Source organism: Cicer arietinum, chromosome 4 (genome assembly GCF_000331145.2).
Source record: "Cicer arietinum cultivar CDC Frontier isolate Library 1 chromosome 4, Cicar.CDCFrontier_v2.0, whole genome shotgun sequence".
Taxonomy (NCBI): Eukaryota; Viridiplantae; Streptophyta; class Magnoliopsida; order Fabales; family Fabaceae; genus Cicer; species Cicer arietinum.
This window is the reverse complement of record NC_021163.2, coordinates 16977452-17001291: the sequence shown is the minus strand read 5'-3', so window position 1 is coordinate 17001291 and position 23840 is coordinate 16977452. Positions and strand designations below refer to the sequence as shown.

At 28.0% G+C, this 23840-nt stretch overlaps 3 protein-coding genes across 3 annotated transcripts; all 3 read left to right on the top strand.

The window, feature by feature from the left end:
* Nucleotides 1-4145: 4145 nt before the first annotated feature.
* On the top strand, nucleotides 4146-10889 carry LOC101500527 (monooxygenase 2-like). Its single transcript, XM_004497129.4, has 6 exons — nucleotides 4146-4355; nucleotides 4421-4567; nucleotides 5889-5960; nucleotides 8904-9060; nucleotides 9953-10178; nucleotides 10270-10889. The coding sequence occupies exons 1-6, from the start codon at nucleotides 4276-4278 to the stop codon at nucleotides 10800-10802; spliced, it is 1215 nt and encodes a 404-aa protein (XP_004497186.1). The 5' UTR covers nucleotides 4146-4275; the 3' UTR covers nucleotides 10803-10889.
* Nucleotides 10890-12903: 2014 nt separating this feature from the next.
* Nucleotides 12904-23639, top strand: LOC101500216 (monooxygenase 2-like). The gene is made up of 6 exons (XM_004497128.4): nucleotides 12904-13007; nucleotides 13083-13229; nucleotides 14429-14500; nucleotides 14615-14780; nucleotides 22216-22438; nucleotides 23053-23639. Exons 1-6 carry the CDS (start codon nucleotides 12928-12930, stop codon nucleotides 23586-23588), a joined length of 1224 nt encoding a protein of 407 aa, XP_004497185.1. The 5' UTR covers nucleotides 12904-12927; the 3' UTR covers nucleotides 23589-23639.
* Nucleotides 15526-18372, top strand: LOC113786184 (uncharacterized). Its single transcript, XM_027333456.2, has 3 exons — nucleotides 15526-16857; nucleotides 16951-18112; nucleotides 18198-18372. Exons 1-3 carry the CDS (start codon nucleotides 15878-15880, stop codon nucleotides 18366-18368), a joined length of 2313 nt encoding a protein of 770 aa, XP_027189257.2. The 5' UTR covers nucleotides 15526-15877; the 3' UTR covers nucleotides 18369-18372.
* Nucleotides 23640-23840: the final 201 nt, after the last annotated feature.

The window sequence follows — 23840 nt, the reverse complement described above, 5'->3', positions numbered from 1 at the left end:
GATTTGGTTTTTCGTTGGTTTTCTAGTGAATGACAAGTAAATCATACATATTATTATGTCTTAAACAAGCAGCAATGTCAGACTCTCTTGACATAAAATGTTTTTGCTTAATTATTCCATCAAATTATTTTCTTCATTGAGTGAAATTCATTATGGTTTAAGTGATACATCAATGTTTGCATTAAAAATAATTAAATTAATTATTATTATTGTTCTATATTAATTTTAATTTAATATATTTTATTTGTATGAAGGAGTGGCCAATGATAAGATAATTGCTCATGATAAGAAAATGCACCAATTTACTCCATAAGTACTCTCGTGAGTTATAGAGAGATGGATAAATTTGTCTGGATTAGCCTCACTGCTACAGAGTAGTCTGAAGCTGATTGACAACAACCTTATTTGTGCCTTTTTGGAGAGATGACACTTTGAGACTTCGTCATTTCACACGTAATTTGATGAAATGGCGATTAATTTGGATGATGTTGTCAATCTATTAAGAATTCAGATTAAGAGTGACACATAATCTTGCTATAACTGTATTAGGGGTGTATGCTGCTGAGATATGGGAGGAAACCGGAAAGACAATGAGTGTGCACTACATGTTGGATTGGTTGAAAGAGATCTTCAAAAGAGAATGTACAACATAGAGATTTGATTGTGTTGTTAGGGCATATTTGTTGAATTTGATAGAGGTACTATTTTCGTAAATAAGAGTCACACGTTAGTTGATGCGAAATACCTTCCTCTATTTAGAGATTTGGAAGGTACCGATAGATACACTTGAGGTACTGGTGCACTTGTAGTGCTTTATGACTACCTCTCATATGTTAGTTGTTACGACACCAAACAATTGGGTGGATATATGTCTTTACTGCATGAATTGAATTTTTATGATTATTATTTATTAATTGGTATGATTTTTATTTATTAATTTTTATGATTATCATTAAATGATATGATTTTAATTAATTAATTTTTATTTGCAACGATGTTGGATTTACAAATATTTTTTAAATATTTGTAAAAGAGGTGACCAAAGCACTGATGTGGAGTTTATTTCCAAAATGAATAGATGGAGCTATAAACAAGACAAACACAAAAATTTCCGAGTAAAGACGTATGATCGATGCACTGACACCTCCTAAAGTCATATAGAGACCATATGAGAATCGTAGGGATGTCGTTCCCTTCGATGATATCATGTTATACACCTGCCACATTCGATTATATGTCACATTAATGTCATATTTTCCAGATATGTGTTTAAGACAATTTGGATATATTGGCATCATACCAACAATTCAAAGTAATGTTATTATGTATTTATTGGTTTTATAGGTGATGTCCATGATCAACACGATAGAAAATAAGTTTAACAACTTCACTGAATCTAGATGGGTCCAAAAAATCCCTCTCATAACATCTAAGTCTTACCGCTTTTTATTCCAACGCACATATTTTGTAACTTCAATTAACTTAAATAAATGTTGGAGCTCTGTCTTAGGACCTCTTACCTACAATCGAATCATACTCATCTGCTTATATATTTGTGATATTTGAGTAATATTGTTATTGTCTCAATCTTGCAATAAGAGTAATATGTCTCAGTGCAACATTATATTTGTTAAGTCATGAACATGTTTTTGCTCTTCTTCATCTAAACATCCAACAAATGTATGTCCATTCAAAATATCAGGTAATTCATGGTTAGAAACTCCACAAGTTACTTTATCTGTCCAACATAAATCATCTTTTAATGATTTTGATCTAAGCATGAAAGGACAACCACATTTTTTTGTTGAACTATGAGTTAAAACTATTAATACGTTTGTCACAATCTAATATTAATTTATTCTTTTTTCCTCTTTCTCTTTCTCTCTCGTCTCTTTATCTGGTCTAATGATGATAACTATCATTTTATTTTTGATATCAATCTCTCTAGTTCAATTCACAATAACTTCCTGTGTATCAAATATTTGAAGTAAAAATATAAAATAAATTATAATAAATCCCAATAATAGGTTTCTAAGATATAAATATTAATTATAATTATTAATATATGATTTGTGTTGAAAAGGTTGGCAGTATCAACACACATGTTTTACTATATAATAGTAGCAGTTTATCCATTTATGATAAAAATTATATAAATAAATTAAATAATTTAATTTATTTTTAAAAAAAAGGTGTGTACCAGAAAACATTTTCACAAGTTTTTTTGGTACATAAGAGTTATGAAAAAATAAGTTTATGAGTGAATCAATAAAAATATGGGTGTTAATCATTTTACATCATCGTATTATATATCATGTTATTTAAAACATATCACTTTGTCATTTTTTAGTTAAAAAAATCATAGGAATTAACTCAAACTGTCGAATTTTAAAATAGGAGAAACAATTTCGTAAATCAATAAAAATAAAAGGACTAAAATTATAATTAAATCTTAATAACTATAACTATATGTATAGGGGCAAATTTTCAAGATTTATAAGTGAAATTGGCCCAACATTAAAAAAGAAAGAAAGAAAGAAAAAAAAGCAAGGATGAGATGTATAAGTTATTAGAGAAAGTCATTTAAGATAATTTTACGATGTGCCACCACACTTATACTTTTATCCTACATTTTATGTAAATTATTTATTTTATTTTATTTCAAAAAATAATTTTTTTTACTTAATTAAATTCAACTAAAATCCCTGAAAACTTAAAAAAAGTTTTATGAAAATGATGTATTTCAAAAAATTTAAACTTTGTGTACTAAAATTTTTATTCTCAAGTTTTTCATTACACAAATATGTTTTAAAAAATTTGAATTTTGTGTACGGAAAAATATGTAAAAAATCTTTTAAGTACACAAATATATTTTAGTAAGGTTTAGAGTTTAAGCCCTAAATATTGTGTACCATAAATCTTTTTTTATATTTTCCGATACGAAGTTCAAAATTTTTAAAAAAACATGTGTTCCAAATTTTTTTTTTAAAGTTTTTCGAAACTCAAATTGAATTTAGTGAGGTCAAAAATATTAATAATTATTTTTTGAAGAAAGGGAATAAAACATGTCGTTTGTATAAAATATGGAGTAGGTGTATAAATGTTGAGGTACAAAGTAAATTTTTTGTCAATTAAGCCCCTAAAGTCCAAAATTCTACTTAAAAAGTCTTAGTATTATGCCTCCACTCACATAATTTTTTAATGTATCAGTTTATTATTTTATTATTTTTTGTAGAATTGAGAGATTCATATAGGTTTAATGTTTTATGAATTGATACTTTTTTTAAAAAAAAATTCAAAATTTATTTTTTTGAAAAAATATTAAAAGAATATCTAAAAAATAATCTAAAATATTTTTTTCTCAGAAAAATAAAAAAAAATTAAATCATCTTTTTTTCAAAATATTTTGTGAAAATTTTTTGAAATGCTTTTTCTTGATTGAAAAAATTTGTAAATAATTTTTTATCAGAAAAAAATCAAATCTTTTTTGTTGAAAAAATGAAAAATTTATTTCTCAAAAAAATGAAAAAAATTTGTCAAAAATTTTATTTGAAAAAGTTGGTCCATAGACTCTACCCCACAAAATTTAAGAGGTTTATTTTTTTTGAAATTTTGTTAACTATAAATTTTTTTGACCATTTTAATATATGAGTTGAGATCAATGATTAATGTATTTATAAAAATTGACACTTTTATACGCGATTGACATATTCAACCAATAATTGTTAAATACACGCTTTTGTTATGAACCTTGTGTTTTGCCTATATTATATTACTACCTCCAATCCTATATGTAATAGAAAATTGGAGTGATAAAATTTAATATATTTGTTCAAATTTTAAATTAAATATAAATTATTGATTCAACTTTTTTATACATATAGAACTAGAGCTACTACTCTTAGAATATAATATAAACAAAAATATATTTAAAAAAGTGATGCATCAAATCTTAATTTTTAAATAAAAATATAAACTTTTAAAATATTATTTATATTTATATTTTATTATAGAGAAAATAGTATTATACTATTTTGCAAAAGTCTTAAATGTTTATGTGGTCGAGGTTCAAAGATAAATTATTGTGGTAAGATAAATAATATTCGAATAACAACAATTACATGTGATCATAAATATACAAAAAAAGACAAATTGAAATATATTAAAGTATAGGGAACCACTATGGCCGGTGATGAAACATCATTGATCTCTGCCCAATTATTATAAGTAAACTTGCAGCACTCTTCTTAAAATCATTTATTTGTATTTTTAAAAATGGAAAGTGTAATCGAAGAAGATATTGTGATTGTGGGAGCTGGAATTGCTGGACTCACAACATCCTTGGGACTTCATAGGTACCTCTTTCATTTTTTGTTTTTCCTATATATCTCTATGAATTAACATTTCTTGATGGTGGCAGATTGGGTATTCGAAGTTTGGTATTAGAATCTTGGGATGGTTTGAGAGTGAGTGGTTTTGCTATAACAATGTGGAAAAATGGTTGGAAAGCATTGGATGCTGTCGGTGTTGGAGACATCCTCCGTCACCAACATCTCCAACTTCCTAGGTAACTACTAGCTATGTTCAAATTCATGATTAATAGAGTTAAAGTTGGTGGTTAATAAATTATAAAATCTAATATATCTATTAATTATCTATTCATACATAATTAATCACTTATTTAAATTATGTTAACAGCTAAAAAATTATGGTAAAATTAGTCTAAATTTAATTATACAAAAATCATATATCGATTACAATCACTATTTCATAATGCCATACCTATTAAAACTGGTAGATTGTTTTAAATTTGTCATTCATTAAATCAATATGTTGGTTCTTTATAAGGATTGTACGATTTAGTTTTTTGAAATTATAAAATATCAAATTAATCTCTTAAATTAAAGAATTACTATCTCTTTATATATATATTTTCGAATTTAACACTATAAATTTAATAGTTTATATTTAATTTTATGCAGTTGGAAACAATTCAAGGCAATATGTAGATATATTGATAAGAGACTTATGATATGTTTGTGTTAATTGATTTTTCATTAATTGAAACAAAATATATTTAATTATTCTTCAATTTTAAATTTTTTGAATGATTTTATACAAACATATTTAAATATTATAATAAATTTTTTTACAAAAATTTAAAATTTTTTAATTTATAAATAAATTAAATATAATTTTTTCAAAAGAAAAAAAACGGATGTGCATTATTAGTATAAAATAATTTTATACTGACATCCAATATACTCCGTGTATTTTGCCATATCACGTTACTTTACATCATTTTTATGGCATGACATGACAAAATAGATAAATACCTTAGATGTCAGTAAAACTAATTTACTCAAATAATACACATCCAATAAATTCATCTCTTAAATGTAAATAACTCGTGATAAAATAAATGAAATTATAAACATATAAATCAAAATATGAGCTCATCTTATGTGGATTTTTTTATAATATTATAAACATAATTAAAAAAATTCATTTAAAAATACAGGTTGACATAATTTTATAAAGACTATTAATTTTATAAAGACGATTTGAACAAAAACTTGACAAAAGATAATTTTATAAAGACTATTAATTATATTTTTATTTTATAAAAATTAAGATTAAAAAGTGAAAATTTTATTAAATTAAAAACACATTTAATTCTTATTTTTATTAAGCGGACGCAAATGGTAGATCTGCACACTAGTTTTTTATAAGAGCAAAACAAATACCAGTATATTATTTCAATTTAAGCATATATATCGTGATTGGTGATCTTCCTAAATCAACACGTTTTTAGTGTTGATTAATTAGTATGAAAATGAAAGAATTTTATAAGAGCATGAAACCATACAACTTGAATTGGAGTGCAGGAATGTGACTACTTCTTTGATTACGGGTCAACAAACATCAACTACATCTTTCAATGACAACAAAGGAAAATAGTAAGTGCGCCTTATATTATACAATGATGTCATTCACACCATGCCTAATTTATATATTGTTACAAGTGTTTCAATTTTTGTAAATTATATTAGAACAAATGTCCATTTTTGATCTTTGAGAAATTTTGAGAGATTTAATTTAATTTTTTTTAAAAATAAAAATATTTTTTAGTTTATAAGAAAAATAAATCGGATCAAATTAATCATTAAGAAATTTTGAAAAATCCTTTGCGGCTTTAAATTTCGAGTGTTTCCCGAATTCAATGGAGTTGACACTAAAATTTATTTTAAAATAAGAAAAATATTGGGAAACCCTTTAAAAAATAAAAGTGGTTTTTAAAACCAAATTTTGAGTTCAGAAGTCAATTATGCATAGGAAAAATATTAGCACCCTATGATATCCGTTAAAATACGGTTACTTATAATTAACGGTACAAAATTAATGTTAACTTACATAAATTTATTTATTCTTTTTTAAAATGCAAATATTTTTTTTAGAAAGAATCTAATCATAAAAGTATATTTAAAACATAGAAGAAAAAAAAATTATTATTATGATTGATAAAAGTGCGATATCGCTCCTACGTATCTTCTGATATGATGGAGAAATTAAAGCTACAAAAATTTTGGGTAGAAAATATGGATGTGTTTATTGCTTTTAAACAAATACATTTTGTTACGAAAATTTGAATTTGATTAAAAAATGTTATTGATTTGATGAAGGAAAAATACCCGAGTTTGATAAATTGATTTTCATGAGTATGTTTGATTGTTTGTTTGAATTTAGTTGAAAATGTTTAAAATCACATAGTTGTCACAACTCATACAGTTTAAACTATAACTGACAAGATGTTAGAGTTTAGAAAGAAATAAATAATAATTGGATTGATCAAAATCATTAATTATTTTTAAACTATTTTGATATAACTAACAAGATGTTATAGTTTAGATTATTATTATTTTGATCGATCCAATTTATAAAAGATTATTATTATTTTAAAATTTAAGATGGTCCAGTTGTCACAACTAATATGTTGTAAACATCTAAGATTAATAAGATATCTCATATCAATCAATTCAAATATTTTATTATTAATATTTTTATGAGAAATTAAAAAAGCCAAACATCTAATTTTAAGAAAGTAAAAGAAAATTTTACTTAGAAAATAAATTTTAATAAAAAAATAATTAAAAATAAATAAAACAAAAGACTGGACCTATCAAAAAGAAAGAAAAAAAATAGACTACATAATTAAATAAACAAAAGAAGTTGGACTTAGACTCCAAATTTTCTTTTTGTAAAACAAAAAATTAATATACATACAAGTCAAACCTAATTTTAGAAAGAAAGAAAAAATAAAAGAGAAAAAAAGAAACAGGGAGGGGGATGCGGCAACAGAGAAAAGAAAAGAAAAGAAGAAAGAAGAAAGAAGAAAGGGAAGAAAAGAAAAGGAAGGGAAAGGAAAGGAAAGAAAAAAGAAAGAAATGTGGCTGCAGGGGGTCTGCAATAGCCGGTCGTACTTCCGACAAAAACAAGAGTTTAAATATCAACTTCTCTTTAGTTTGATTGGTTTTTGCTTGTTTTTCTTTTGATTTATTGTTATTTTTTTATAAGATATTTTTATTCTTATTCACTTATTTTGAGTTTACAGTTTCCAATATTCAATATTTAAGAAAATAAATAAATAAACAAAACAATAGATCATGACATACTTTTTTATTTATATATATACTGTAACAGTAAAAAGAAATTATATATATATATATATAAATAATATTAACATTACTTATATCTTGTATTTTCTTTTTCTCTAATATATTGTTCTTTTCTATCCTTCCTTTCTCTATTTTTATGTTTTTTATTAGTAAAAGCTTTTTTATTTTTATGATATTTATTCTCAATTTATAAACTTAAATACCTGTATATCTATGAGATAAAATCAAATTATGTTTTTTAATTGTTTTTACAGCTAAAATTAATCTTATTAGATTTAAAAAAAAAATAAAAAATAAAATAAATGAGGGGAGGGGGGCGCTATGGCAAAAGAAAAATATTTTATATATTTTTAGTTATTTATTTTATTTTATTTGGTTATAAATGTAATTTAAAGAAAATTATATATTCTTGTAAACTTAAAATTGGATCAGATTTAAAATAACTATTTTTTTACTTAATAATAATAAGTGCAAAATATTCATTAAATATATTATTATTATTTTGAATTAAAAATATATTTTAGAAAAAAAATAAATTTGGACAATTTAGTTCTTCGTTCAATTTTTTAAAAAAAAACTCTAATGTTGTTTTATATAGAGAAACCATAAGTCTAAGATATTTTTTTTTAATTCCAGAGTGATTTGTGATTTTTGAAGAAGTGATTTTTGACGGTCGTTTGTTTTAGAAACTACATTTTCTTCTTTATTCTCACATTTTTTTTCATTGCCCTCGCATTTGTGAAGGTGATTTGCTCGCGTTTTTTAAGGTGCGATTTTATATACTATTTATGAAGGATGTTTAATTTGGATATTATTGACGTTTTTTTTAAATTATATTATCATTTAGCGAGTTTTTTGTAGCAAGGATTAAATTGTTCATTTAATTATCTATTTTTAATTATTATTAGGACATAATTGTTATTTTTTTTATAGAAATTACACATGAGAGAATTAAATTGCCGAGTCATCGAACAAATTAGTAAAATAAATCAATTTTATAATTATGGTTCGCATAAGAACTAATTTGAACAAATTTATTTATTTCATTACTAGAAAAATACTTTTATTTTTTTCAATAATTAAAATAGATCTTTAAGAATTTCAGAAGAATCAAAGTAAACATCTATCGGTTATAATATGTCAGGGCTATAGCTTTGTCAATCTAGAGAGGACAAAGTTGAAAATTGTTATGAAATTCTTTATATATATGTTTTTTATGGTATGCAGTGAAGTTCGCTGTGTTAGAAGGCATGTAATGTTGGAAGCCCTTGCCAATGAACTTCCACGTGGCACCATTAGGTACTTATCAAAGGTGGTTGCTATTGAGGAATCTCGCTTCTTTAAGATACTCCATCTTATTGATGGAACAACTATCAAAACCAAGGTAAACAATGTGTTCAGATAACATAAAAAATGGAAGAATCACTAATTCTACTTGAGAAATCCATACAAATTTAAATAATTTTAGATAAAATAAGTTATGCTGTCTTTTTAAATTACACAAAAACTACATATATTAGTGTTTTATCTTTTTTTTTTTTAATAAATTAGTCTTTTAATTTTGTTTTGACGTCAAATTCGTCCTTTATGTTCGTAAATATTTGTATCGATCGATGATCTTAATTTCAAACCAACAAAATTAAAATCCTAAACTCTCCCAATTTTTTTTAATAAACTCGTGTAATTCTTATGAGATTTTAATTGCAATAATCTTAAGAATATAAACCTTCAATCAATTTTTTAAAAAAACAATTAAACAAGAGATAATTTGAGTGAGATGTACATTAAAATTCTTGAAATTAAACGTAAAATTATCTTAATTCAAATTATGGAATTACATAAAAATTTATTATTTATTTTTTTATATGATTGATAAAAATATACATAGTAAAATTTTAATAATCTCTAACTTCAAATGATTAAAATGAGATTATAACTAAAAATAGTTTAACATTGTAACGTATACAAACATTAATGATTAAGTTGTTAAAAAAAAATAAAAATTTAAATGATCCATTTGATATAATATAATGTAAATGAACTGACTATACCATGTATCTTGCCTTAATTTTACGTGTCCAAAATAACATTGTCATTTACAAAAGTGAATTCAAACATTAACTAACTAGGTGATATTTTGAATATTGAGAATTCATTTTCATCTTTGTCCCCTTCATGGAATTAAATTTAGATGTAAGAAGAAAACAAGTTCCATTATGAATGAAAGTTAATTAGTAAAGCTATTGATACATGGATTGGTTTCAATAATAAAAAAGGTATTGATTGGGTGTGATGGAGTAAACTCTGTGGTGGCAAAGTGGCTAGGGATGAAGGAAGCCTCTTACACAGGGAGATATGCAACAAGGGGTTATGTAGAGTTGAAGGACACTCACAACCTTGATCCAATGTTCATGTACTTTGGCAAAGGTTTTCGAGGTGGAGTTTTTCCATGCCATCACAACGCTATTTACTGGTTTTTCACATGGACTCCTATCATTCAAGGTCAAAAATACCCTTTTTTTTTCTTTGGCGTATCCAAATTAATTATTTGTTTTCAATATAAAAAATATGAAATACTTGACTTGTCTTACAGGTGAAGAGCTAGCACAAGACACTTCTAAACTTAAACAATATGTGTTAAAAAAGCTAGAGAAGTTGTCAAGTGATGTTAGAATTTTCATAGAAAAAACTGAGTTTGATGCTTTTCATTTAGCTCCATTGAGATATAGAAAACCTTGGGAGCTTATAATGGGAAATATTAGCAAAGGAAATGTTTGTGTTGCTGGTGATGCTTTACACCCTATGACACCTGATCTTGGCCAAGGGGGGTGCTGTGCTTTAGAGGATGGGGTGGTTTTAGCAAGGTGTCTAGCTGAGGCATTTTTCAATAAATCAATAAAGGAAGAAAAAGAAGAAGAATACAAAAGGATTGAGGAAGGTTTGAAGAAATATGCAAATGAGAGAAGATGGAGATGCATTGATCTTATTGCTACATCTTATATTGTTGGTTCTATTCAGCAAAGTGGTTCCAAATTTGTTAACTTCTTTAGGGATAAATTTTTGGCTTCATTCCTAGCTCTTATGTTACTGAAGAAGTCAGATTTTGATTGTGGACAACTAAAATAGCTATATTTAGTGGCTCAATTGTGTTGCAGTTAATAATTGCTGCTTTGATAATCTTGTCATGAATAATGAACTTGTGTTCTTTACTTATGATGTTAAGATTTGCTTCCCCCCTCACTTTAGTACGGTTTTATGTTGATTAGAGAATTTGACAGGTTTAATAATGTAGTCAAAATGTGATCTTAATTTTTTTTATTGGATAAAATTTAGAATTTAATTAAGGAGACACACCTCATTCAAAGTAAAAAAAAAAAAGTATCACTTTATTGATGATTTACTTTAGAATCTATATATAACCTACTATACTTAAGGAATAAATCAGTTCAATGGAATTTACATCAGAATGCAAAGTCTAAACATATTTTTTAACTACAATAACATTCATTAGATAATTGAATAACACAATGAGAAATTTGTGATTGATGATGGGGCATTCCCCTTTTATATATTACCACTAAAAATTAAAGTTGCATTATAAAATAACAATGATATATCTTTGACTTAATTGCAATTTTAGTCCCTCTATTTTAGCTGAATCGCGAAAGTAGTCCCTCCATTTTGTTTCTCTCTAGTTTTAGTCCCCAAACAGAATTTTAGTCCAAAACTTAATGAAATTATAGTTTTTAAAGTCGTACTACACCATTTATAGTCATATATTTCAAGTACAATTGTTGCAAATGAGATCTTGAGGCATTGTGTGACTTAAATAAATGCAAAAAAAAAAAAAGAAATTTCATCAAGTTTTGGACCAAAATTTTGTTTGGGGACCAAAACTGGGGAGAAACAAAATGAGATGACTACTTTCGCGATTCAGTTAAAATAAAAGATCAAAACTGCAATTAAGCCTATATCTTTTTATATTTTATGTTATCTTTATTTATATTTTTATATTACATCATCAATTTATCACATTATTCTCTTTTATTTTTTTCTGTGTCAAAATATACACATCACATGGATTGTACATGCCAAACATTTTTCTAAAATTAATAACAGGGCATTATCAATCACATATCATAAGCCTAACAAACCAAATTAATTTTTTTCCACATATGTACATTGGCCAAAAGAGAATAAACAAATTATGTATTTAGTTCTATCCAGTTACGGATTTTTTTTTTTTTTTTTATTTACTTCTGTTAAGTAGATCAAAATTGTAATTTTGGATAAAATCCAAGTGTTACTAAAATTTGGATGTGAGCGAAGGTAAATGCTTTTGTAGACTGAGTTAAGAATTATTTTTAGATAAAGTCATTAAATGATGGCCGATAACAACTCGATGTTACCTTATTTTTTGGAATAAAATATTATATTTGATTAAAGAACGTTCAATTCTTTGAGTTAATTTCAATTAATGTTTTTTTAGTTTGATCATTTATTTTAATTTTAATTTTAAGTGATAATTTGATCTTTAATATTTAAAAATATCAACAATATTATATTTTTTTTTATAAAAAATTATCAAAATTTTTAACTAAAACTCATAAAATTAATTATCATCTTCAATATAATGCAAATTTCATCTAATGCATAACTCAAATGTTCAAATAAATTCATATTTTCATCTCCAACAACATCAAATTAATCAAATAAAGAATGAAAATATGAATTCATTTAAAAATTTAAGATATGAATTTAATAAAATTTACATTATATTGAAGATGATAATTATTTTATGGGTTTTTTAATTGAAAATTTTGATAAATTTTTTGAATTTTTATAAAAAAAGATAACATTATTGAGATTTTAAAATATAAAAGATCAAATTGTCACTTAAAATTAAAATAAATGACCAAACAAAAAAAACCAAAACATCAATTAAAAGTAAGATAAATGATTAGATGTGTTATTTAGCCTATTATCTTATACATTAGATAGTCATATTTATGATATCACATTAAAAAATATTGAAAGTTTCAACATTGTAAAAATACAAATAAGACTAGGATTAAATAAATGATGAACATGAGATAATAAAATCCAGCAGCGGAAGTAAAAGTATATGATGCAAAGATTACGTAAGGGATATCGTCACCAAATTAAATTATATATATAAATAAACTTATTGCAGCGCTCTTCTTTATCACTAATGCAATCTTCCTAATCAAGATTTAAACGACAGTATAAAATGGAAAGTGTAATTGAAGAAGATATTGTGATTGTGGGAGCTGGAATTGCTGGACTGACAACATCCTTGGGACTTCATAGGTATCTCTTAATTTTTTTGTTTTTATATATATCTCTATGAATTAACATTTGATATTGATATTGATGGTGTGGCAGATTGGGTGTTAGAAGTTTGATATTGGAATCTTGGGATGGTTTGAGAGTGAGTGGTTTTGCTTTAACAATATGGGAAAATGGTTGGAAGGCATTGGATGCTGTCGGTGTTGGAGACATCCTCCGCCATCAACATCTCCTTCTTCATGGGTAACTACAAACTACTATATCCCTCTCTTCTTCCTAATTCCAATTACTTCTTTTATTTCAACAATTTAAATTTAAATTTCATTTTTGCCACCTTAGATTAAGTGGTTTTTTTTTAGGGAAAATAGTTTAAGTGATTATTGTAGTTTAAACAAATGGTTAAGAGAATTTCTAAAATACATTTGATAAGTACTAATACAATTTCTGTTTAAATTAGTAACTAAATGTGTTTTTTTAAAATATTTTTTATTATTTAAAAATTATAATAATTAAATATTATTTATCAAACGTGTCATTGAAATTTAATTTTGTTTTTATTATTCTTAATAGTGAATATTGATTTTATTTTAAAAAATTAATATAATATTTATAAACAATAAAATTATATTTTTTTAAAGAAATTTTCTATTTTAAAATACAAAAGTGGATAAATAAATTTTTTATTTATAAAAATAGTCAATAATTTATTGATTTGCAATATACTAAAACTTTTTAATTTGTGAATGGATTGTAGAAACTCCCAATAATTAATTATATTTGACAGTTAATGAGTATATTAGTTGCAAAAATTAATTAATCAACTATTTAACTTTCTTAACTATACATTTGGATGTGATTAACAACAAGTTTTAGGTATCAAATTTATACGATTGAAAATTATTGTTAATTACATCTTAATTTGTGATTAATAAAATTATCTTAGTAATTATATATATTTTAATCATCTACTTATACACCATTAATCGCATAACTACCACAGTTATTAGTATCATCTATACTCATTGAAATATTATTAAATTTTCGGTTAATTTAGATAAATCATAGACCACTTATAATCAATTTGAGTTAATAGTTGAAAATTTATTTATATTATAAATTAAATATAAAGATCATCAAATTTCAATCTTAAATTATGTATGAATTTATTTTTATAGTTGAATTATATAAGACGATGCCTGTATTTTTATTAATAAAATATTATTTTTCTCTTAAAAAATCAATTAATTTTATTTTATTAGTGTTGTGCTTTTTAAAATACTCTTCAACTAATTTAAACCCATTTTTTGCGTTAAATCCATCTGTTTTAGGCTTTGTGTTATTGATTAGTGAGAAAATGAAAGAGTAAGAGTAAGACCACGAAACTTTCGGTAAAAAAAAAAAAAAAATTAGCATGAAACTAAACAACTTGAATTGGAGTACAGGAATGTGACTACTTCTATGATTACGGGTCAACAAACATCAACTACATCTTTCAAGGACAACAAAGGAAAATAGTAAGTACACTCTATTAATGTTAACATTCACGTCCTGCCTCATTTATAAATTTCTTTTGTAAATTATACTCTTTTAGGAAGTTCTCAAATTTGTGGTGTTTTTATGGTATGCAGTGGAGCCCGTGAAGTTCGTTGTGTTAAAAGGCAGTTACTGTTGGAAGCCCTTGCCAATGAGCTTCCAAGTGGAACCATTAGGTTCTTGTCAAAGGTGGTTGCTATTGAAGATTTGGGCTTCTCTAAGATACTCCATCTTGTTGATGGAACAACTATCAAAACCAAGGTAAGTAACATTGCGTGCTGGGCCGGCCCAAAGACCAAGGTTTTAAGTTTTTGAGTTTTGTACCAGGCACCCCCCCACTATTTTTTAAAGACTAAAATACCCTTTTGTAAAACAGTATAATATTATTTTAAAAATTATCATTCAGATTTCACACCCCACCACCTTCGAAAATTTACAAAACAAAATGTTGGATTCGAAACTTTAAATTTTCGAAATGAATTTTAGTAAGTTACTCGAAAATTTTGCTATTTTAAAACCTTCGAAATGCAGTTTATTTAAAAAAAAGACAAAATTTCGAAACTTTGGATAAATGCCAAATTTTCGAAATAGACAGTATTCGAAACTTTGCTTGCATTTGAAAGTTTCGAAATAGAGTTATGCTTCGAACATTTGGTTTTTGATGAAACCTTCGAAATGTAGTTTCGAAACATACGAATCTTCGAAATGCATTTTCTACTTCGGAAGTTTGCTTTTTCACCAAAGTTTCGAAATGCATTTTGTTCTTCGAAAGTTTCATTTTTCACAAACTTTCGAAATGTAAGAATCACTCGAACTTTTCATTTAGATAAAGTTTCGAAATGTGTTTTATTATTTTTTTAAATTCAATATTTATGTTATAAATTATTTTTAAATGTTTTTTAAATTAAATATTTAAAATATTATATTTAATTAAATTTGTTACTAATTTTGAAATTAGGTATGAGCAGAGTTGAAGTATCTGCTTCAAAAAATGTTATAGATACTACAGAAAAATTCACCACTGATCAGGTATTATTATAACTACTGATGAATCATCACCGATTAAATATTTCTTATAGTTATATGGTTAATTTTTATTTGAAACATATTTTGCAGGTATTTTCTTCTCGAGAAGCTGTATTTGAATGGGCAAAAGCGATTGGAAGACAAAATGGAATTTTAATTGTTACCATTCGATCAGATAAAGCAAACGGAATTAGGGGAAGAAAAGACAAATTGATTTTGGGATGCGAAAGAGGTGGAAGATATAAATCAGAATCAAAAAAATCAGTAACTTGCTCTCATAAGGAAAACTGTCCATTTACTCTCAGATGTGTACCATTAAGTGTCGGTGAAGGATGAAAAATTGTCCATTTACTCTCAGATGTGTACCATTAAGTGTCGGTGAAGGATGGAAAATTAGTGTTCGTTGTGGGACACACAATCATGAATTACTTGATACTGTAACCGGTCATTCCTATTTGGGGCGTTTAAACGAAGAAGAGAGGAAATTTGTCAATGATATGACAAAGTATAAGCTTGCACCCAGATTCATTCTAAATGCTTTGAAAGTGAGAAATGAAACCAATGTCACTATTCCCAGTCAAATATATAAAGCAAGGAGTACTTATCGATCATCATTGAGAGGTCCGTACACAGAAATGCAGCATCTGTTGAAGTTAATACAACAAGAAAATTATGTGCATTGGACAAGAAGACGGGAAAATTCTGATATTTTGAGAGATATTTTTTGGACGCATCCTGACTGTATAAAGTTGTTAAACACATTTCATTTTGTTTTGATATGTGATAGCACATACAAAACAAACAGATATCGGTTGCCATTACTTGAAATAGTCGGTGTCACTTCTACTAGTTTGACATTTTCAGTTGGGTTTGCTTATTTGGAAAAAGAGCGACAAGATAACTTCATCTGGGCATTTGAGAAGGTACGAATGTTGTTCAAATCTGAGTCTTTGATTTCTAAAGTTATTGTGACTGATAGAGATCTTGCCATGATGAATGCGATTAGTGTTGTGTTTCCTACTTCAATACATTTGCTATGTCGTTTTCATATTGAAAAAAATGTTGGGGCAAGATGCAAACAATATGTCAAAAAGGATAGACAAGAAGAAGTAATGGATTTATGGAAAAAGATTGTCTATTCGACTAGTGTGGAAGAGTATGATCATCATTTGCAACAATTTGAGATATTGTGTGCCGATATTATTCTTTTTGTTGATTATGTGAAAGATTCATGGTTAACACCTTACAAAGAAAGGTTTGTCAACGTTTGGACCAATAGAGTGATGCATTTGGGGAACACAACATCTAACAGGTATTTTTAAAATATGAATTGTGTTGTTTTAGCAAACATGATTTACTAGTTTATGTGATTTGTTTTAATTTGTGTTATTTAATTTATTTGTAGAGTTGAGTCTGCTCATTGGAGATTGAAAAACATGCTTCAAACTAGTTTTGGTGATTTGTGTAAAAGCTGGGATGCAGTGAATATGATGTTGAAGAACCAAATATGTATCATTCAGTCTTCTTTTCAGAAAACCATCAAGGATGTTGAGCACGGGTATAATTCACAATTTTTTCAAAATCTACATCACTGTGTATCAAGAAAGTGTATGAAATTAATTGATAACCAGTTGGAAAGGGTGAAGATTGTAGGCACTAACAAAACAGAATGTGGTTGTTCAATTAGAACAACTCATGGATTACCATGTGCTTGTGAGTTGGCTAAGTTGCAGATAAATGGTAATGCTATCCCTTTAGATAGCATTCATGATTTTTGGAAACAGTTAAGCATTGCACATGAATTAGAGGATGAAGAATCTTTATCAGATTATGACTTTTCTGAAGAGTTGGAAGCAATGAAAGCGTACATGAAGACACACGATATTATAAGTCAAAGGATATTCAAGGCAAAGGTGCGTGAAGTTGTATTTCCACATACCACATCAATACTTGCACCACCAGAGAAAGTGAGAACCAAGGGAGCAAGTAAAAAGAAGAAAGAATTTGATACTCCTCGTGATCCTTCATATTGGGAGTATGTTGATGCCTCTCAAGAATCTGCAAAGGCAAGGCAACCATCTCAATCATCTCAACGTTCTGCAAGGCAACAATCTCAATCATCTCAGCATTCTTTTAAGACACAATTTCCTACTTATATACGTCCGTATATTGAGGACATAGTAGATGTTGTGGCTGATGGAAATTTTGGGTTTCGTGCAATTGCAGCATTGCTAGGTTGGACCGAAGAATCTTGGGCTTTAGTTCGATCACAATTGGATAAAGAGATTGGTCTACATAAAGATGTTTATTCTAATGTTTTTGATGACAATGTTGAATCAGTGCGGAACTCATTGAAAATATCAAAATTGGGTGCTCAAGGAAAAGATAAGTGGATGTCTTTACCAGACTTGGGTTACGTGATAGCAACACTATATAATGTCATATTGGTGTCGTTGTCTCGTAATCTGAATATGACATTTTTCCCGCTAAACAAATCACCATCGAAAGAGACCTTTGGGCAGTCTTTACTAGCAATTGGATTTGTTAACGAGAATCATTGGGTACAGGTAAAATTAATGCTTAATGTTGTTAAATTAATGTTAAAAAATTTATTATTCAGATAAATTAATTTGTAACATTTTTTTTATTCAGATCAAATTGAAGTCTGATTGTCCTTTGCCACCTACGTCACAAAAATGGAAAGACTTTTGTAGTGACACAGCAAAGAGTTGGGAAGTAGCTTATGCAGCACGTATGAAGCATTGGGAACGCATTGATCCATCATTTATCAGATCATCTTGTATTTCATTAAATGAAGATTAGAATATGTTGTGTATCTACGTTTATGGATTATTATAATATTTTGTTTTATCATTTTCAGTTTCTTTTATTATGAATTAACTTAAAATAAATGCGAATTTACATAACACATAACACAATCACTAAACATATCACATAATCCCAAAATATCTCAAATTACAGTACATAACACAAAATATAGCAAATTACTAAACATCGTACATAAGACATAACTCACTTAAAATCTCATGAATTTCACTAAACGGCTCTACCAAGTTAATGCCTCTACGTACAAGCTCAGCTGTTCTACGATCTCGGTCAGACGATGACGGACCAGCATGTGCAGCAGATGATGTACCCACATGTGCAGCAGATGATGGATGGTGAGATGGATGCTCAGAGGATGTACCCGCATGTGCAGTAGACCGAGGAATGATCAGAGGATGTGACACAGACATGTACCATGGATAATAGTCCTCAGTGACCTCTCCATGAAAACTCGCAACATGATATAGCCTCCGAAACGCCGATACAGATGACTGCATAGTAGTCTGCCACACCCAATCTACACTAGGGGGCCTGGGAGGAACATCAGGCGGGATGCACTGAATACGACCAAATTGTCGAAGACATCGCTCCGGCAAATATGGGACTGAGACTCCACCACATCGAAGATAACCAGAGAACATCGAAATATCTTCAAACGGATGATTAGCTCGATCATCATCGTATGGTGTAAACAGTACATCATCAAGCAACAAAGCATCAAGTCTCTGCCGATAGGTCACTAATCCACCTTCAACAGCATGTTTTGCAATCCACCTACATGCTCTTGGAAGATGTGCAGGAACCGCACCTCTATCGCCCCGCTTACAGATCCTAGGGAAGTGTTCGTAGATCCAGCACTGCAACATAAGTAACATAATACAACTTAATTTAAATACATAAGTAAAATAATACAACTTAATAAATAAAATAATTAAATAAATGTCAATACCTGTAAAAGGGTCATGTAACCTCCTAACTGTCGAGTGTCGTGGACAGCCCCATCTCCCATGTTATCATACAGGAAAACCAATGCCGCGGCAGCCCATGAATAGTGTCGACAACGAGCTAAATCAATAAATAAACTAATGTATTTCGCCTCCACACGCGTATGCGTTTTATCGGCGAAAATGGTGCTGCCAACTAAGTGCAATAGATACGCTCTAGCCGCACACTCAAACTGATTAGTTTGAATGAGACGACTATATAAGTCACGCAGCCACTGCAATCTATATTGGGCACATTTATTAAAATTAATTTCAGCTAGAGATTCCTCCCAAGTTGCACCTAAGTACTCATGTGCAGCTCTAGCAGCATTATTAGTACTCATATTCACAGGTGCATCAAAAAATTTACCATTCGGTGATATGTGAAGGAGAGTAGCTACGTCGTCTAAAGTAATGGTCATCTCTCCAAATGGCAAATGAAATGAGCTGGTCTCCCTGTGCCATCTTTCAATAAATGCCGAGACGAGACCAGCATCAACCATAGTGAGGTAGGCCGAAGAAAGAGGTAGCAGCCCAGATTCCCGAATCCAATGCTCTACAGGATGTGGCACAGGAACTTCAGAAAACTTCTTCAACTTCAATCCATGAGTAATGACCTTTAACGGTCCACGATCCTGCGAGTAATTACAAAGTAATTAATTAATTAAATAACATTAAACAAATAATTGAATAAATAAATTTAAATAAACAATTAATTAAATAAATAATTCAATAAATATATTTAAATAAACAATTACTTAAATCAACTTAAACAACTAATTGAATAAATAAATTTAAACAAACAACAAATTAAATAAACTTAATTAAATAACCTTAAACAAATATTTGAATAAAATAAATTTAAATCAACTTAAACAAATATTTGAATAAATAAATTTAAATAAATTTAACTAAACAATTAATTAAATAAACTTAATTTAATATTTAAATATATAAATTTAAATAAACAATTAAATATATAATTGAATAAATATATTTCAATAAACACTTGAATTAAATAGACTTAAAATGCCTCAAATTGAAATATACCTCTCCTTCCCATAGTCGCCGAGCCACGTGGTGCTCATACTGTGTCAACACATGTCTCAACATAGGTCCTCCGGGGAATCCAGCATCATCAGCATGTTCCATCTGAGGCTCAGGGACATCCTCCTCCAACTGAGGCTCAGGGACATGGTCCTCCATCTGAGGCTCAGTGACATCCTCCTCCATCTGAGGCTCACGGACATCCTCCTCCATCTGAGGCTCAGGGACATCATCATGGATGTCTTGTCTTCGACGACGATGCCTAATTTGACGATTTGCTTCGTTTCGTCGTCTATTTGATGCTGTTGGTGGAATTCTCTCAACACCATCACCACCTCTATCACCACCTACAATATTGCGAATAATTTGGCCGAAAGCACCTCTCATCCTAGGCACTGCAACATATAAATATATAAATATTAAAAAAAATTATAAACAATAAAAAATCAATGTAACAATATATAAATAATATATTAATAATATATAAATAATATTAACAAATTCGTTTCAAACATAAACGTCCGTTTCGAACATTTCCCAGTTCAAACCTTCGAAACTGGGTTTCGAACATTTCCCAGATTGAAACTTTCGAAACTGGGTTTCGAACATTTCCCATATTCAAACTTTCGAAACTGGGTTTCGAACATTTCCCAGATCCAAACTTTCGAACAAGCGTTTCGAAACTTTCCCAGAACTTTCGAAAGTTTCACCTGGCATTGCATTTCGAAGATTTCAATTCAAGAAACTTTCGAAAGTTTCTCGTTTCGAAGATTTCCAAAAGTTCGAGGATTGCATTTCGAAGGTTTTATATTCAAGGAAACTTTCGAAACTTCTGGAATTGAATCATACAAATGCATTTCGAAATTTTCAAAAACTGCAAATATTCGAATGGGGACTTACTTTTGCGTTTCGAATGTTTGAGATCTTCGAAGGTAAGGTTGATTCTGAATCGAATGTTTGAAATGTTCGAATGATTTGGTGAAAAGTGTGAGTAAAATTTTTTTTTGGTTTTTATATATGTGATAGAGGGTAAAATTGTCTTTTATGCATCACTGGGGGGTGGCAGGTCAAAGTGGGGGGGTGCCTGGTATAAAACTCAAAAGTAATTATTTTTTATAAATATTTATATCAAAAAAATAAAAATATTTAAGTAATACAACAAGTAAAAAAATTTATAATCATAAAAAAATACAATAATCGACGTATTTCAACAAACAAAAAGCTTAGTTGTTAGTATTAAAATATTTAACTACAATACTTTGCATTTCAACAAATAAAATTATAAAAAAATTATTGTTGTTAGTATTAAAAAAGTTATATATTTTTTATTTATCAAAATGATACTTTAGAGTTGATTTTGGCCACAATAAGTATCGGGCCGACCCTAATTATCTGTGACATTACATATGAAATTGACAAGTTACTTAGTTACATATTCTTTGTGATCATAAATATCACACATGCAGCACAATTAATATTCAGTAGTAGGTTGTTTGTGTGTCAAGTATGAATAAGTGTCATTCATTAAATAGAAAAGAAAATATTGAACAATATATAAGTGCCATTATTCATATATTTAATACCTTAAATTTTAGGTGAAAATATCATATCTAACTTATTTGTGTAGTTGTTTTGATTCAATGTGATCTTCAAACTCCCATTATGGCCTAACATAAGTTGGAGTCATAGTCTTTTAGACAGTGTTTGATTGTGCGGTGGCAAAAACTAAACTTTCATTATGAATTCAAGTTAGTAAACCTTAATTGACACATGTATGTTTGCAATTTTAAAAGGTATTGATTGGGTGTGATGGAGTAAACTCTGTTGTGGCAAAGTGGCTAGGGTTGAAGAAGGCCTCTTACACAGAGAGATATGCAACAAGGGGTTATGCAGACTTGAAGAACACTCACCAGCTTGAGCCAATTTTCATGCAGTACTTTGGCAAAGGTTTTCGAGCTGGAGCTATTCCATGTGACCAAAAGGGTGTGTACTGGTTTTTTACATGTATCAGTCAAGGTGAATTATACTCCCTCTACCATTTTTATAACTACATTCTTTTATATACATTATGTTATTTTACAAAACATGTAGTAATTAATTTAATGTATTCATTTTATGTTTTGATGTTCTTAAAATATCTTTTGCAGATTAATATGTCAAATTTTGACTTTTCATGTTTAAATCTATTCACTCGAAAAAATATTTAAAAGTTTAATTTTAAGTTAGATACACCAACTTTTTAAATGCACATTTTGTTTATATTATTACGGAAGGTGTAAATTAATAATATTTAATAATGATTATATTTTAATAAATAAATATATTTTATAATTGAAAATAGACTTATATTTTTTTAAATGAGACTTATAATTAAGACAGAGGGAATATTCTTTTCTTCCTTTTTTTTCTTTTGCATATCCAAATTAAATTCTCTACTTCAACCATATTATTATTCTATATTGCAGCCACGATGTAACAACTTTACAGGTCTACCGCAACATCAAGACCACATTTTCTTGCAATATAAAATATTTGAGTGTAATTATAACCGCAACTTCAATTTAAAATCATAATTTCTTTTCAATAAAGAAAGTGAAATAATTGTCCATTTCACTTGGCTTGTCTTACAGATGAAGAGTTAGCACAAGACCCTGCTAAACTGAAACAATATGTGCTAAACAAGCTAGAGAAGATGCCAAGTGATGTTAGAATTTTCATAGAAAAAACTGAATTACATGCTTTTCAATCAGCTCCATTGAGATATAGAAAACCTTGGGAACTCATAATGGGAAATATTAGCAAAGGAAATGTTTGTGTTGCTGGTGATGCTTTACACCCTATGACACCTGATCTTGGCCAAGGGGGGTGTTGTGCTTTAGAGGATGGGGTGGTTTTAGCAAGGTGTCTAGCTGAGGCATTTTCCAATAAATCAATAAAGGAAGAAAAAGAAGAAGAAGAATACAAAAGGATTGAGGAAGGTTTGAAGAAATATGCAAATGAGAGAAGATGGAGATGCATTGATCTCATTGCTACATCTTATATTGTTGGTTCTATTCAGCAAAGTGGTTCCAAATTTGTTAACTTCTTTAGGGATAAATTTTTGGCTTCATTCCTAGCTCTTATGTTACTAAAGAAGTCAGAATTTGATTGTGGACAACTAAAATAGCTCTATTTAGTGGCACAATTATCTTGCAGTTAATAATTGTTGTTTTGATAATCTTGGGAAGTATAATATAATAATGTTGTCATAGACCAATCATAGTTATGTAAGACTCATTTCACCAAATAAAAGAGATAATGTTATAAAAAGAGGATTAGATTGGCTCTTACTACCACTTCACATCCTCATAATGCAAAGTTAGTAATAAACAAAATTTGAAAGAATAAATCAGTACCTTCTCATGAATGCTAATACATT

Excerpts from the sequence above, each read along its gene's own strand:
- LOC113786184 (XM_027333456.2), top strand. The coding sequence starts at position 15,878 with ATGAAAAATTGTCCATTTACTCTCAGATGTGTACCATTAAGTGTCGGT. Across the intron at positions 16,858-16,950 it reads GGGAACACAACATCTAACAG|AGTTGAGTCTGCTCATTGGA; the intron begins GTATTTTTAAAA and ends ATTTATTTGTAG. Across the intron at positions 18,113-18,197 it reads ACGAGAATCATTGGGTACAG|ATCAAATTGAAGTCTGATTG; the intron begins GTAAAATTAATG and ends TTTTTTATTCAG.
- LOC101500216 (XM_004497128.4), top strand. The coding sequence starts at position 12,928 with ATGGAAAGTGTAATTGAAGAAGATATTGTGATTGTGGGAGCTGGAATT. Across the intron at positions 13,008-13,082 it reads ACATCCTTGGGACTTCATAG|ATTGGGTGTTAGAAGTTTGA; the intron begins GTATCTCTTAAT and ends ATGGTGTGGCAG. Across the intron at positions 14,501-14,614 it reads AAGGACAACAAAGGAAAATA|TGGAGCCCGTGAAGTTCGTT; the intron begins GTAAGTACACTC and ends TATGGTATGCAG.
- LOC101500527 (XM_004497129.4), top strand. The coding sequence starts at position 4,276 with ATGGAAAGTGTAATCGAAGAAGATATTGTGATTGTGGGAGCTGGAATT. Across the intron at positions 4,356-4,420 it reads ACATCCTTGGGACTTCATAG|ATTGGGTATTCGAAGTTTGG; the intron begins GTACCTCTTTCA and ends TGATGGTGGCAG. Across the intron at positions 10,179-10,269 it reads ATGGACTCCTATCATTCAAG|GTGAAGAGCTAGCACAAGAC; the intron begins GTCAAAAATACC and ends CTTGTCTTACAG.